At 35.9% G+C, this 15,163-nt stretch overlaps 3 protein-coding genes across 10 annotated transcripts in view; 2 read left to right on the top strand and 1 right to left on the bottom strand.

The window, feature by feature from the left end:
• Positions 1 to 2,731: 2,731 nt before the first annotated feature.
• Positions 2,732 to 15,163, bottom strand: part of LOC145732389 (gustatory receptor for sugar taste 64e-like) — a 13,126-nt gene continuing 694 nt past the window's right edge. Inside the window, exons 1-8 of one of the 5 annotated variants that reach the window (XM_081984608.1) lie at positions 4,283 to 4,430; positions 4,085 to 4,228; positions 3,844 to 4,029; positions 3,635 to 3,792; positions 3,453 to 3,578; positions 3,087 to 3,410; positions 2,946 to 3,035; positions 2,735 to 2,892 (exon numbers count right to left, since the gene is read on the bottom strand). In XM_081984608.1, coding sequence (XP_081840734.1) covers positions 2,812 to 2,892; positions 2,946 to 3,035; positions 3,087 to 3,410; positions 3,453 to 3,578; positions 3,635 to 3,792; positions 3,844 to 4,029; positions 4,085 to 4,228; positions 4,283 to 4,361 — 1,188 coding nt within the window. In that variant the 5' untranslated portion in view covers positions 4,362 to 4,430 and the 3' untranslated portion in view covers positions 2,735 to 2,811. Of the gene's footprint in view, positions 2,893 to 2,945; positions 3,036 to 3,086; positions 3,411 to 3,452; positions 3,579 to 3,634; positions 4,030 to 4,084; positions 4,229 to 4,282; positions 4,437 to 15,163 lie in introns of those variants that run through there. The other 4 variants (XM_081984605.1, XM_081984606.1, XM_081984607.1 and 1 more) reach the window with 4 other exon arrangements.
• On the top strand, positions 4,725 to 11,674 carry LOC145732381 (uncharacterized). Of its 4 annotated transcripts, none has more exons than XM_081984592.1 (11): positions 4,725 to 4,868; positions 4,940 to 5,035; positions 5,186 to 5,297; positions 5,360 to 5,616; positions 5,854 to 6,074; positions 6,126 to 6,228; positions 6,277 to 6,519; positions 9,746 to 9,994; positions 10,042 to 10,329; positions 10,427 to 10,789; positions 10,887 to 11,674. In XM_081984592.1, exons 1-10 carry the CDS (start codon positions 4,865 to 4,867, stop codon positions 10,756 to 10,758), a joined length of 1,905 nt encoding a protein of 634 aa, XP_081840718.1. In that variant the 5' UTR covers positions 4,725 to 4,864; the 3' UTR covers positions 10,759 to 10,789; positions 10,887 to 11,674. The 4 variants fall into 4 exon arrangements, with proteins under 4 accessions (XP_081840718.1, XP_081840717.1, XP_081840716.1 ...); XM_081984591.1 differs by having other exon boundaries at positions 4,726 to 4,868; positions 5,354 to 5,616; positions 10,427 to 10,774; XM_081984590.1 differs by having other exon boundaries at positions 4,726 to 4,868; positions 5,354 to 5,616.
• The window catches only part of LOC145732376 (uncharacterized), a 27,109-nt gene continuing 23,825 nt past the window's right edge, over positions 11,880 to 15,163 (top strand). The window contains 3 exon segments of the mRNA XM_081984580.1: positions 11,880 to 11,976; positions 12,046 to 12,353; positions 12,428 to 12,623. Of these exon segments, the coding sequence (XP_081840706.1) occupies positions 12,454 to 12,623 (170 nt within the window). The 5' untranslated portion in view covers positions 11,880 to 11,976; positions 12,046 to 12,353; positions 12,428 to 12,453.

Raw genomic sequence — 15,163 nt, 5'->3', positions numbered from 1 at the left:
ATTTATGATGGAGAGAGCAGAGCTTTTTTGACGTCACGATGACGTAATTCAGCAAAATCAAATTACGTCATTGTGACGTCAAAAAAGTGGCCTGCATTTACCAAGACACGCCCTTTACCCCAGTTTACACATTTTAAGTCGCTGCCCACTTAAAAAGTGGTCCCGCCCTCAATCTGTCACCCTTGCTTTGACAAACTGACAGAATTAAAGGTCACGTGACACTGCATATTATAACTAACAATGTAGTCACGTGACATCTGTCAAATTATGCATATCTAGAAAAGACTGATTCACTTTGATTTAAGCTTGGTTAAAACACTAAAAAATCGAGTATAGTCAGTTAAAAAAACAGTGTCAAAATTTGAACTGCTAGAAACACAGTTTGAAAGGACAGTCAAGGACAAAATCGTGTGTAAAACCCACTTGTAGTGTGAAAATGACAGTTTTAAGCACATTTTTGGAATCCTTATTAAATTTCCTATCCAATAGCCTAAAAAAATATCACTAAATTCGGCACAGTCAGGGAGAAAAGTGCTGCCAAAGTTTGAAAACACAGTCAGCGACAAAATCATCTGTTAAACTCACTTGGAGTGAGAAAATGACAGTTTTATCCACATTTTTGGAATCCTCATTAAGTTTCCTATCTACTAACCTAAAAAAACACTACCAAATTGAGTACAGTCAGAGAGAAAAACAGTGTCAAAGTTTGAACTAACAGAAACACAGTTTGAAAGGACAGTCAAGGACAAAATCGCCTGTAAAACCCATTTGTGGTGTGAAAATGACAGTTTTAAGCACATTTTTGAAATCTTCATTAAATTTCTTATCCAATAACCTAAAAAAAATCACAAAATTCGGTACAGTCAGGGAGAAAAGTGCTGCCAAAGTTTGAACTGGCAGAAACACAGTTTGAAAAGACAGTCAGCGACAAAATCGTCTGTTAAACTCACTTGAAGTGAGAAATTGACAGTTTTATCCACATTTTTGGAATCCTCATTAAGTTTCCTATCTACTAACCTAAAAAAACACTAAAAAATCGAGTATAGTCAGTTAGAAAAACAGTGTCAAAGTTTGAACTGCCAGAAACACAGTTTGAAAGGACAGTCAGAAACAAAATCGCCTGTAAAACTCACTTGGAGTGAGAAAATGACAGTTTTAAGCACATTTTTGGAATCCTCGTTAAATTTCCTATCTACTAACCTAAAAAAACACTACCAAATTGAGTACAGTCAGAGAGAAAAACAGTGTCAAAGTTTGAACTAACAGAAACACAGTTTGAAAGGACAGTCAAGGACAAAATCGCCTGTAAAACCCCTTTGTGGTGTGAAAATGACAGTTTTAAGCACATTTTTGGAATCCTTATTAAATTTCCTATCTAATAGCCTAAAAAAATATCACTAAATTAGGTACAGTCAGGGAGAAAAGTGCTGCCAAAGTTTGAAAACACAGTTAGCGACAAAACCGTCTGTTAAACTCACTTGGAGTGAGAAAATGACAGTTTTAAGCACATTTTTGGAATCCTCGTTAAATTTCCTATCTACTAACCTAAAAAAACACTACCAAATTGAGTACAGTCAGAGAGAAAAACAGTGTCAAAGTTTGAACTAACAGAAACACAGTTTGAAAGGACAGTCAAGGACAAAATCGCCTGTAAAACCCCTTTGTGGTGTGAAAATGACAGTTTTAAGCACATTTTTGGAATCCTTATTAAATTTCCTATCTAATAGCCTAAAAAAATATCACTAAATTAGGTACAGTCAGGGAGAAAAGTGCTGCCAAAGTTTGAAAACACAGTTAGCGACAAAACCGTTTGTTAAACTCACTTGGAGTGAGAAAATGACAGTTTTAAGCACATTTTTGGAATCCTCGTTAAATTTCCTATCTACTAACCTAAAAAAACACTACCAAATTGAGTACAGTCAGAGAGAAAAACAGTGTCAAAGTTTGAACTAACAGAAACACAGTTTGAAAGGACAGTCAAGGACAAAATCGCCTGTAAAACCCCTTTGTGGTGTGAAAATGACAGTTTTAAGCACATTTTTGGAATCCTTATTAAATTTCCTATCTAATAGCCTAAAAAAATATCACTAAATTAGGTACAGTCAGGGAGAAAAGTGCTGCCAAAGTTTGAAAACACAGTTAGCGACAAAAGCGTCTGTTAAACTCACTTGGAGTGAGAAAATGACAGTTTTAAGCACATTTTTGGAATCCTCGTTAAATTTCCTATCTACTAACCTAAAAAAACACTACCAAATTGAGTACAGTCAGAGAGAAAAACAGTGTCAAAGTTTGAACTAACAGAAACACAGTTTGAAAGGACAGTCAAGGACAAAATCGCCTGTAAAACCCCTTTGTGGTGTGAAAATGACAGTTTTAAGCACATTTTTGGAATCCTTATTAAATTTCCTATCTAATAGCCTAAAAAAATATCACTAAATTAGGTACAGTCAGGGAGAAAAGTGCTGCCAAAGTTTGAAAACACAGTTAGCGACAAAACTGTCTGTTAAACTCACTTGGAGTGAGAAAATGACAGTTTTAAGCACATTTTTGGAATCCTCGTTAAATTTCCTATCTACTAACCTAAAAAAACACTACCAAATTGAGTACAGTCAGAGAGAAAAACAGTGTCAAAGTTTGAACTAACAGAAACTTTCAGAACATATCCTCCAACTAGAAAATATATACTACATTGATCTAGGAAAGGAGTTCGGAAATGGAATAATAATTATTTATAATCACGTACTTTTTAATGCAGATAATAAAAAAAAAACAAATTGTTTAAATATGTCCTGTAACAAAAAATGCAAGTGGTTACACTAGTCCAGCATTTTGAAACTCTTTCTGATTAAACTGAATTAACACTAATTCGTACGTGACAATTGCGCTGCTAATCTAAAAGTAACGTGAAATTACTGCTACTACTTCACTGGAGTACATTATAATACCTTCAGTAATAACCCTTTGGTGATTTTAAAGAAATTACTTCCACTTAAAGCCATTTCAAAAGTGTCTAAATGCATAATAAACCGCTCCACCTATAAAAAAAACAAAAAAAAAATTTGCTAACCAAAAACATAAATCATTACTTCAATATTATAAACACCAGAAGGCGCCGTAGTCAACACGGTAATAAGTCGATCCTGTTCGTCGCAAATAGATCCTGCGTAAACGCACACAGTGGTCATTCTCAAGATTAATAAAGTAAACGAAATGCAAAAGTAAATCTTATGCATCGCGTCATCGTTCGGTTTCAATGAATTGAACAGTTGTGACAGGATGTGGTAGACGTTGTTAAAAAAAGACAGAATGATGAGCCAGCGCAGTTTGCTGTTAACGATCTGACAGAGTTTTGACAGTTTGGTGTAGTCTTCTCTAGTCGACCTCCAAATCATGCAGTTTTTTTCCTGAAACTGTTTTTTTTAAAGCCAAGAAAATTAAATGACTTGATAAACCTCATAAGCTGATAGGCGGGCCACTTTTCTGGAAATCTGTACCATTTTGCAATGAAAACAGATGCTGACCGTGGAAATAAACACGTCGATAAACGACCAGATGAATGTTTTTTGGATTATCAACAGCTGTTTGTAAAAAAATAAAATTAATAAAAACAACATTACAGTAAAAGGTGACAGACCTTGAAGAATAAACCAGTCCAAATGGAATAGGGAACGAAGTGGAATACCTCTACAAACTCATGGTGCACAAAATATTCTCTGGAAGCGTTGAAGAAGCTTAGTGGATTATTTCTAATGCTTGTCCAAGCAATTTGACTGGTTACTAAAGCATGTTCAACTAAACATTTTTTTAGTTTAGTAACAATTTTACTTAAAAAAAAAATCTTACACAAGGCAATTCCCATAATCGACACCATAGCAACGCCAATTTTTATTTTTGCATTTTTAGGCCCCTCGTAATACTTCATAGACTTTTCGATCAAACTCCATTCACGCACAAACGCAGCCCATATTTTAGCCATATAAAGAAAAATCAAATTGAGTAACACACCCTCCAAATGGAACTCCAACGCGTCTGCAACCCTCAAAACCTTAAAATACTCATCCTAAAGAGCGATCACCAGTCCTACTCAATTCCACGATATTAACAAATTGCATATACAAAACGAAACAAATCAAGTGGAACGTGGAACCGGCCAGTGATATTAGATTGACAAAAACCCTCCAAGACAACCATTTGAAGTTTAAATAATCCGGATCTGGGTTTGTAAGACCTTAAAAAAAAATTATTAATTATTTTTAAATCTTGTGGTGGAATGACTTATTGCCTTCAACAGGAAAAAAACCAAAAACTTGCAGCAACACTACTGGCTGTTTGATTAAGTAGTGAAAAGCAATTTGGTTCATACTGAACACAATAAAGTGAAAAAAAATTTAGTTGTGTTAATACAAAGCAAATAAGGAGTAAACCCCACTCGTGGTACTTAACACGCAATGGTGTTTATTTTCTTTTAAATTGACCCGTTATTAACTTAATTGTATGTGTATATACTTTCGATAAGCTGCTTGATAAGGTAATTATTAAGAGCCCACTAAAAAATTCAGCTATTATCATTTATCAGTTAACATGTGGCTGGGATTGGTATTGAAAAACCTCGCTAGATGGCCAGAAGTATTGATTTATGGCGTCTGTCAAAAAGTGGACACACACATCAAATTTTTTTACTTAAATTGACATAAAGGCGGTGGCGTGTGACGTGTAAACGTCAACAAAGTTTGTATGCCAAAGAGTCAAGAAGTTGTAAATAACAAAAATTCTTATTTGTGTGATATCATTTATGGGTTGGGTATTTACATTATCTGGATGAAAAATGCACATATGAATAGTTAAAAGTTATGAGAAAAATACAATGGGTAGGTAGTTTGCAGGCTATTTTATTGTCAACGTTTGCAATGGACTAACATTAGAAACCTTGTTTTTCTAGTTGAGGTAGAGGTAGAATTTGACTATAATGCCCAAGAACACGACGAATTGACCATAAAGAAGGGAGAAATTATTAAAAATGTTATCAAAAAGCCTGGTAAGTTGCTCAGTTTCTCTACTATCTTCAATCATCCATCAGCCCCTCAAAGCCTACTTAAGCCCCTTGTGGCATAGTTGTAAAATATCACAAATTGTTAATAAGTAACTCAGAAGAGTAGACCAGAATTAAACTTTGCTGAATTAATAGGAGGATGGTGGGAAGGAACTTTAAATGGAAAAACTGGAGTGTTTCCTGACAATTATGTCAAGCCCTATGACAAGAATAAAGTGGTTTTAAGGAACAAACAAGACGCTACTAGGTACCCTTTAATTTCTAGTTTAAGCTTATAGTATTGAATTAATGCCAATATTTAAGAATTAGGCAATGCAGAGTGGTATACAGTTACACTCAGGAACATGAAGACGAGCTTTCCTTGAAAACTGGACAGCTGATTAAGGTAATTGGGGAGGAAGAAGAGGGATGGTGGAGGGGGATTTTGAACGGCAAAGAGGGAGTTTTCCCCTCCAATTTTGTGGAAGAGATTCGGCTTCCCAACAATGTACTTCAGCCCAAACCTAGTGCACGTTTGGACCTTACCAAAACTACGGATACAGCTCCTGCCTTGCCTGCTAAACCAGGTAAAGAAATCAGTATCAAAAGATTATTATTACTCATTGTGTTTCCTGTATTTTTGACTTATCCTAGCACAGATAAATTTGTTTATTGTGTGCTTATCTTGTGATTGAATTGATTGATGGATTTTTAAAGCTGGTTCAGATAATAAAATTAACTGAATTACAATTTTCTTCAGTCTTTAGTTTGTATATTGAATTCTTGTTCTACAAACTTTTCAATTCAAAGTGGTTGACTTTCAGTGAGGCCACAATGCCAAGCTCGATTTTCTTACGACGCGCAAAACAACGACGAATTGAGTATAAAGGAGGGTGACATTATTACAATAATCAGCAAAGAGGAGTGTGATCAAGGTTGGTGGAAAGGGGAGTTGAATGGAAAAATTGGGGTTTTTCCTGATAATTTCGTACTTGAACTGCCATTCCAATCGGAACATAAAAATGTGGTTTCCCCTAGTTCTAAAGTGAGTTTCTCCACCAGTTTAACTAGGAGGGTTTTATCTATTTGTGTGCAGGTTGAAAGTAAACCTGCTGCAGCCGATCCAAGTGCCATAAAACCGGTTTCAGTCGCATCGAATCGAAAATTGTTAGACCCTAAAGTAACGCCACCCTTGCCCGGTAATTGTTTTAACCATCCAAATCCAGTTGAACATGAATTTTTATTAGGTAAAAAGCCTGCAACCCTAAACCAGAAAAAGTCACCGCCAGCCAGTGGTGGCGGAATTTTATCCAAAATTAAAGATAAAATAGTGGACGTGGTGGATGGGGCTACTGGCAGTAAATCCAAGACTGAACTGCCCAAAGAAAAAACTAACATTCCCGATGAATTCCCAGTCACTCAGACATTCGATGAAGTTTCAAGGCGGCCATTGTTGAGCGATGTCAGGGCCAATAGGGCGAGGGCACCCAGTAAGTGTTTTTTTTTTTATATTACATGAATTGTTGAAAATAATGTAAACCCACCCAATCAAAAATGGGGATAGTCTTTTCAGAATTGGAGGAATTCTGTCCAAATTAAAAAGCTTTAAACTTGGACCGCCTTGTAAGTTTTAACTTTTGATGAGTACAAAGACAATCATAAACAGTATTCATCATTATGAGTCAGACAATTAGCGTACCGCTCTCGACGATTATATCACTAATAAAAATACGGGTACAAATTAATACATTTTCCTTTCGATCCGTGTGTGTTTGACCTGTAGAAATATCGTATGGTGTGTTTCGGGCTTAATTGAAACCTGCAAGAGTCCAATTATCACGATTATACCCATATAACATGCATTTGTTCATTCGACTTTTTCCAGTCTACTAACAGTAAAACATCTTTAGTTTTGTGATTTTGTTCATAGTGAAATGTTTTTGAAAATGAAACGACCAGCAAAAGGTAATTTGATTAATCAATTGAAAAAATGCGTGTGTGTAATATTTTTTGAAGTGCTGTATAGTGCTAATCGACTGGAAAAAATAATTGATTAATTCAGCATTTGCAGTTTTTTTGTCCTTGAAACCTACGCCTAATTAATATTTATAACACAATAATGATTGTTTGTGATAACGTCCGATAAGGTATCAGTACATTCCTAAGAATGGCGTGGGCTCCTTTATTGTTGTGGTAATTTTTTTTTCAATAAATTTTGTGGAAGCAACTTGTGGTTTTTCGTAAAGTTTTCAAATTCGCGTCAATTAAGAAATTGTGCTTTTCCTGATAATGCAAACACGGTGACTTGATGATTGTCCAGTGCCGCAAACTAATTGGAAGTGTCTTAATGATTGCCTAACATACCACAGGCAGGACAATTGACTGGGTTTACCACAGAAAAAAAAAAGTAAATTATTATTTTAATAAGTATTGTAAAGGGCTCATACATACCGGTGTGGTAAATCCAAAACCGACCATAGGAAAACCGTGTAACGGACAGAGAAACATAGATAATTGCATGCGCGGGACAAAGACAGAAAACTAAAAAAATATCAAGTAGGCCATATTTTCAGCGCGCTGTTGCCAAAATCCAATACTGTCGACAAAATGTATGATAATATGTATGATATAAATGTATTGGATTTTGGCAACAGCGTACTAAAAATATGGCCTACTTGGTATTTTTTTCATTTACTGTCTTTGTCCCACGCATGCAAATATCTACGTTTCTCTGTCAGTTACACGGTTTTCCTATGGTCGGTTTTGGATTTACCACACCTGTATACATCAGAAAGCTTAGTCTAAAATGTAAAAAAATGTCTTTTGGTAATTTACAGAACTTTGAAAATGCATACAATCGACGATTTTGCCTTGTGAATGACGTAAACCACTTTCAGCAGTTTTATTGGCTATGACTGACGGTTGATAGCATCTTCCGATCAGCTGATTTATAACCGAAAAGTCAATGTTGCCAAATAACACGTTTTATAGCACAACAGGAAAACTTTCTTATTTCACAAAAAATAATTCGATGTCAATTTGACATAACGTTTTTCGTTTAGTGTGTTATTGTTAGAAATTTAAAAACTGTAAACACTGAGACGTTTATAGAAATAAAGACTAGTGACAGTTTCTCATTTGTCAAAACTTTACAAACTAGAGGGCGTTTTAAATGTTACTATGAAATTTGAATTTTGTTATGTTGGTATTTTCAAAAATAAAAAAAAACATAATTCAAATATCAAATTAAAAAAAAGTGGGATAAGCCCACAAGAATCCATTGGCTAAGCTGATTTGAAGGACAGCTTAGATAAGTTTAGTTTAGACTGTGTTAATTTACACCTGATCTGTCATATTCAAATCTCAACTTAGCTTAAGTCGTATTTGGAATTGTCGGGGAACCAAGCATAACTGTCTGGAAATCATTTATTTACTCGTCACACAGTACTACATACCAAATCTGATGTTAGATTGACAATAAGTGGTACCATTTCCGAGTTAACCCATAAAAAACCATTTTCACGCACATTTTACGTCAAAGCTCCCTTATTAAAGCCAATCTGTCACTTTGACAGAATAAGTTATTTTTCTACTACCGATCCAAAGGTATTTGCATAGTCAAAGTCAAAATTAAAAATTCAAAAATTTTTCCGAAAAAATCGAAAGAGGGACTCCTTTGAAAAATTTCAAAATTTTAGTTTTTATTTTTAAAAAAAAAAAAACGGTACCCTTTACAAAAAAATGGTACATAAGGAAAAAGTTGCATCTCATCGAGGTCCACACCCAATAAAATTTTCAACTCGATCAATTGAACCATTTCTGAGATATTTAAGAAAATGTCCGAAAATTTTAAGTCAACTTTGACGCCCTCTTGCGGCCAAACGGTAACTTAGCGGTGCGCAGTTTCCACCAATGGATAGCCCCATTCATTGGCTATCTATAATCCTATTATGTGTCTATAGTAAATGTGTTAAATAACCGAGTTATTCACGATTGAATGAACCGATGCACAAAAATTTTATCCAAATGAGGATTTTTTGGACCGCTCGATGGGTTCCATATATGAGTACCATAATTTTGCTACTATCTCAATTAAATTCACGTAATAGACTAATTCGGACCTGCTGAATCCAAATCTGCAATCAGAAAAAATTTAGCTCCCATAGGTTCCGAAATAAAAATCCTCCGGAACCATTGATGCTAAAAATCTGATTTTTTAATCGTAAGCTAATTCGAACCTACAAATTCGAAGTCCAGTCAATTTTTTTTTTTTTTTTCAGTCCTTTCAGGTGTTCCTGAGATTAACGTACATTTAGTAGTTCAAACGCATTTTTCTCAAAAACGGTCGCCCATAGCGACATGACTAAGGTATGCCTTTTCTAAGCAGAAATAAAAGGCAAATACGCCTCTATACTTAAAAGTTACCGAGAAAAAAATAGAAAGGAGTTAAACAAATTGAACCGTATGTGGCGCCCTCTACGATTAATGAAAAATTTGTTGATAGATATGAGTCTCGAACTAGATTAAAAATTGATTTTTAAATTTTAACTTTGCCCCCCTGTAGCCTTGTAATTATCAACTTTTTGGATTAAAGCAAATATGGCTGAATCGCCTTATTTTCACACCCTGTATATTAAGAAAAAAATTCAATATGTTATTAAACAAATTTAGCTTTGAGTTTCCTCAAAGTGTTGTAAAACGTCTGCCTTCGTTCAGATCGACGACTTCCTACCAGCATTTACAAAGAGGACGACGAAGAAGTACCTGGAGTACCCAACGGTACTACCGATCACTCCAAGTTGGACAACAGTTTGAAATCCGAAGACAGTTTCAAATCAGACCGGAGTGCGAGTAGCGAAACTTTGGATTCGTCCGATTTGGACGCTAGCGGCGAGTCCAAACCCAAATTGAGGGAATGGGAGAAGCACAAAGCACCTTGGTTGGCCGAAATGAAACTGAATCAAGGTAAGAATTCAAGTAGTACATTTTAGCACTAAAGACGTAATTTACAGCAAAACGAACGTCAGTGTCACCAGTACCGGAACCCAAACCCAAATCGCAGCCTATACCTGTTGTGGATGCGAAATCGGAGTCGAAATCGGGGCAAAATTCGCCAGCTGAGCGCGAAATATTGGTTCCAGACATGTCCAAGTCAATGTCCGACATGAAACTCAGCCCAATGGAAGTGAAACCCATCCCTAAGCCTTACAGGGCGCCTCCGGTGGATGCGGATAAAGCTCCTCTAATTAAAAGTAAGCCTGTTGTGCCGTCTTTGCCGTCAATTAATAGACACTCCTTAGGTAAGATGCACTTGTGTGTACTTAACGGTTTGGTCTATTATGCTACTAACATTTGAATGTTAATCGCAACGGAAACAACACAAAATGATTTTTGTAGGTTCATTACCTCGCGAGCCTCTACCTAAACCGATACACCAACCCCAAACCAAACCAAAAGTGGAGCCCGTAACGGCACTAAACACCACGATCAGTACGGAAAAATCCCAGAGTTCCATCGCGTCTCTGACGAATAAAACCAGCGAAAAACTCGAAGAGAAAGTGGTGACGGTGGCCAAATTCAACGAAGTTTTAGAGCGACTAGCCAACCTGGAAATAAGACACGAACAACAGCATCAAATGATTGAGGATTTGCGAAATCGGTTGCAGGTCGAGACCGATATGCGGATGATGTTGCAAGAAAAAGTGATGCACAACAACGTACAAGTTTGAGCAGTTACGGAAAGGTGTAAGTGAGTTGTCTGTAAGTGATTATTTACTTCTGCCAGATAAGGAAACTTGTTTCTTTCTCAAACCTGTTTTAATTTGTCTGCTGTTCTACTGTTTGTTTCACTTTTCAGATATCTCAAAGAGGAGAGTAACTCTACTAGACTTACATTTAATAGTGCTAACTGTAGATTTATCGACCGCTTGAAACCTTCTTTTGCTTGTCTAGACAAACCAAACATAATCATCGGTATCTTTTTTTCATAATTAACAACTTTCTTCCAGCGTCTAGTCAATAATAAAGATACTTGTTATAATGGTAACTACTTAAAAAAAAAACCAGCTATGTACGCGTTTTAGTCGACTAATTTATATTTTTATACGATGCGAATGTTTTAGGTGTACATTTACTACTACTTTGAATAAATTAAGTGCTTTACTAGTGATATAACGCATTTAATGCAGTTGTTCACGTTCGATTTCCAAATTTGTTCCTTAGAAAGAACCTGCTACGTATGTTTTCTATTTTTATACAATTTTACACAAAAGTCAATTTGTATAACGCATTACAATACAAACGTGTGTAGTTTTCGCTTTAATTTAAATTGCTTATTAAATAAGTTTAAGGCAACAGAAAAGTATTTTGAAGCGGTGATTGTATCATATAATTAACGTTCAGTTTAACTGCAAATATCGTGTTTTTACTGTAAGTACATAATATATAAGTCATATCTTAAAAAGATACACATTCCACGTACTATTATGATAGAGGTATAAAAAAAGTATAATTTTTATTGTAAATAAATACAGAGCCGTTGTAAGTACTTATATAACACGCGTCCTTATTGTTGGAATTTATTGAATGATTATTATTATTATAATATACTGTAAAGAAATATACTTGGAAGTAATTTTCAACTAATTATAATTGTCTCATTTTTTAGTCTCCTTTCAGTGGTCGGTAAAGTTATATTTACAAAAAACTGTAAATTTATGGTATTAACATGTAAAAAATGCTAATAAAAGTGTAGGAATCTGTATGGTATTATCCAGAAGAGCCGATAGGTGGCACTAGAGGGCAAAAATTGTCAAATCATTTGTTTTTTCTGCTTTCATCAAATATTTATTATTTATGACGGACTTTAAATTAAAAATGCCAGATTATAAAATAAAATAATAATGAGAATAGCCTTTTAGAGAAGTAGTGCGTCATCAGACTATGTTGTGTGTACACACGTCGTGCTCTTTTTACCCGCTTTTCTCCTAATGCAAATATTTCTCATCCCCAACTAGGGAGAGAAGGACGAACCGATAACTAACGCAGACTCTTCCTCTAATTAAGAAAAGGAGCGACAAGGATAGCGTATAGGAAGTGGGGAAATCAACTGGGAACGTTGCGATATTGGCAGTCTGCGTGGCGCGAATCGATGGTCCGGTCGTCGGGAATTTCAAGGTTTCCGGGACTCTCTCGTTCAAGGCTATAACGTAAATACGAGCAACACGTGGCCTTGAAGAACAGGCCGGTTTTTGTTTTGGATATTTTTCATCCGAAATTCAGTGTTTATTTCACCAAAAATGCTTCCTTAAGAAGTGGAAATTAGGTACGACACTGACATATATAGCCCACAACAAATTTTGCTTTGCCACAACTAAACATAATTTCTGTGCTTTTCAGGCATCAATACCAAAACGAAAACTAGGATGTCATGTGACAATTGTGATTTGCCAGAAATCTCTTCTTCTGCTTCCAACGAGGTGCTGGTAGCCGCAACAAGAGAGGCTCAAGTACTTACTGACGAAGAGCGATCCATCATTTTGGGGGTGCTGACCAAAGACGAACAATTACGGAGACAGCAACAGATTAAAATCATGTAAACGTCACACTATTTTATTTTGATCACAAAGTTCTTCGTGTTTTGTTCAAGGCTGCATTAGTTTTGACGTTTCATCGAGCGTGCAGAGCAAATTTGACTACAAAATTTAATAAAACAATATTTTGACCAACTGTCAAATGACGTCATCCTATTTTACTTTGGCCGCATTCGTTTTCAAGCACCATGACGTCACGATGACGTAATTTAGCAAAAGCATAATTTAACCAAATGTCAAATTACGTCATTGTGACGTGAAAAACGCGCTGCTCGCTCCATGGAGCTTGAAAACGAATGCGGCTTTTGATGCTCGGCATAGAAAAGTTGGACACCCCTAAAAAAGGCTAATAACGTTTATAATAAGTCAACAAAGCAATTAACACGCTTAATTTGCATAAAAAAACCACAAATTATAACACAATTAAGAATGGGAATCTTTTTCAAGCATTTTCGATTAACATATAGTAAAGTCGCCCAGCATAACAATGAGGAGGGTCATTGATTAGTCTCTTCTCCAAAACTTGACAATACCACTAAGTGCAAAATTGAATAATTTTTCTTTGGTCACCTGTTGTCGTGCATTGTAAACCAGTCTTCGATTAACTGTACCCGCTGGTACTCGGACAAAGTGGGCGCAAGCGCCCCCTTTGTGGGACCAGCAACGTTGCCACGATTCATGTTTTCTATATTATCTGCGTAAAAAACGAGCGTTGAAAACCCGTAAATGTCATGCGACGCTCAGTTGATCATTATAAAACAGTTTGAGATATCACCACGTTATACTATAAATGTTTAAATACAGAAAATGAAGTAGACAATATATGGTTTGGCAACGTTGTTAACAGTTCCTCGAGACATTCTCCTCACCTTACAAACCGAGAACAAAACACAAGAAAGTCGAAGTCGTACCGGCTATCGCGCTATTGTTGTTTGTTATTGGTCTGTCGTTTTTCTGTGCTAAACGAGACAAAGTTTTGTTGTCCGTTATTTTAGGGGCCATTTTCAAAGCGAGAGTTAATATAGCAAACGGGCGCGTGCTAATTAAACGGGTTTGTGTTCTAACTGACTGTTGTTGTCCATTGGAGCTTTTACGGATTAGCCATTTTTCTAAACATCCTAGACCTTCTATCCCTTTAGGAAAGGTAAGGAAAAGGTAGGGTGCCAGGCTAATAAACCCATTGGGCTGAAAATGTTATGGGTCAATAACCATTTAACTTGTCTGAACGTGACGTCCGGATTGGCTGTTTATTATGGTCAGCTGGTTCCTACCATTTCATGGAACCTACTTAAGGCTCAATTTTATGAGGTTCTAGACAACACTATTTGAACTTTAACTTAACAATATTATTTTGTAATGTTCACCAACCTTGAAGTAAAGTTTGCGCTACTGTTTTTCTGTACTCTATAAAGGCGACTTTCTTATTGTTTTATTACAATATAGTCTCCTGCTCTAAATATGACCCAATTGTAATGGTGATTAAAGTAAAAAGCCATATATTACTTCGTTCTAAAATTAAACTTTCAAGAACCTTATTCTTATTTACTTAATGACCACTTTAGGTTAAATCAATTAAATGACGTAATCAAATTGACTTAATCCAAATATACCTAAGTGTGTAGGCAATACGCAAATAGCACTTATGATTAGAGACGAATAGGCGAAGGAAGTCAGAAACCGGAACAAGGTCACTGATCAACTAACTTAACTGTGTGGTAGTTTTTGAAAATTGTTATACAAAACTAGATCAGAATTCTAGGGATTTCAACAATCAAGCGTTATAAATCGAATGATGAACTCGAAAAAACATCAGATACTCTTAAAAAATGGCGATTGGCAATTTGAAGCATCGTGAACGTTTCGCCTCGCTGATCTCCAGAACTAAATCGAGATTATCGATCAAGATTATGGGTGGATTTTCATTCAAAAGACACTGGCCCCAATTTGCAATCACAATGTAAGCACTTCCTGTACTAGGTCACTTATTGTGTGTATTTGTTATAGATTGCTATTGATTATAAAGTCAATTAGCAACGAGAGGTTAATATGGTGGGCGTAGTCTCATCTCCCTTTGTCCAGGAAAGGACGTGGCTTGCATTCAAGCACTCAAATCTTACACCATCAGTGAATATTCCACGTACACGTTAAGAATTAGTACATTTGCATACTAGATAGTTCTTAAGTAGTAAACGTAGTATGATTATAATAATTGCTCTCCCAGGTGACTGACCGATCCATCGTAACTTTAAAATGTCTTTGCTGCATAACACTTAAAACGAAACGCACACATAACAGTCGCATCTTTGCATTGAGGAAGCGATCAGAAAATGGAAAGTAACCAAGGAAATTCAAAGATCATTTTTAAGGTCAAAACCAAAAGAACGCATTTGCCGGCCAGTTTCGGGTGATTAGAAAGTAAAATAAGTCTCTCGGCATCGAATTAGCCGAGGTTTACCTTATGGGGGTTTTATCTTGTACGTTGGCGCAAGATAAACAAAATGTATAATTCGACATCGCGTGTACAGCTCAACACAAGATTTTA

This window comes from Ips typographus, linkage group LG8 (assembly GCF_016097725.1).
Source record: "Ips typographus isolate SLU linkage group LG8, UJ_Ityp_2.0, whole genome shotgun sequence".
Classification (NCBI taxonomy): domain Eukaryota; kingdom Metazoa; phylum Arthropoda; class Insecta; order Coleoptera; family Curculionidae; genus Ips; species Ips typographus.
This window is presented reverse-complemented; position numbering and strand designations above follow the sequence as displayed.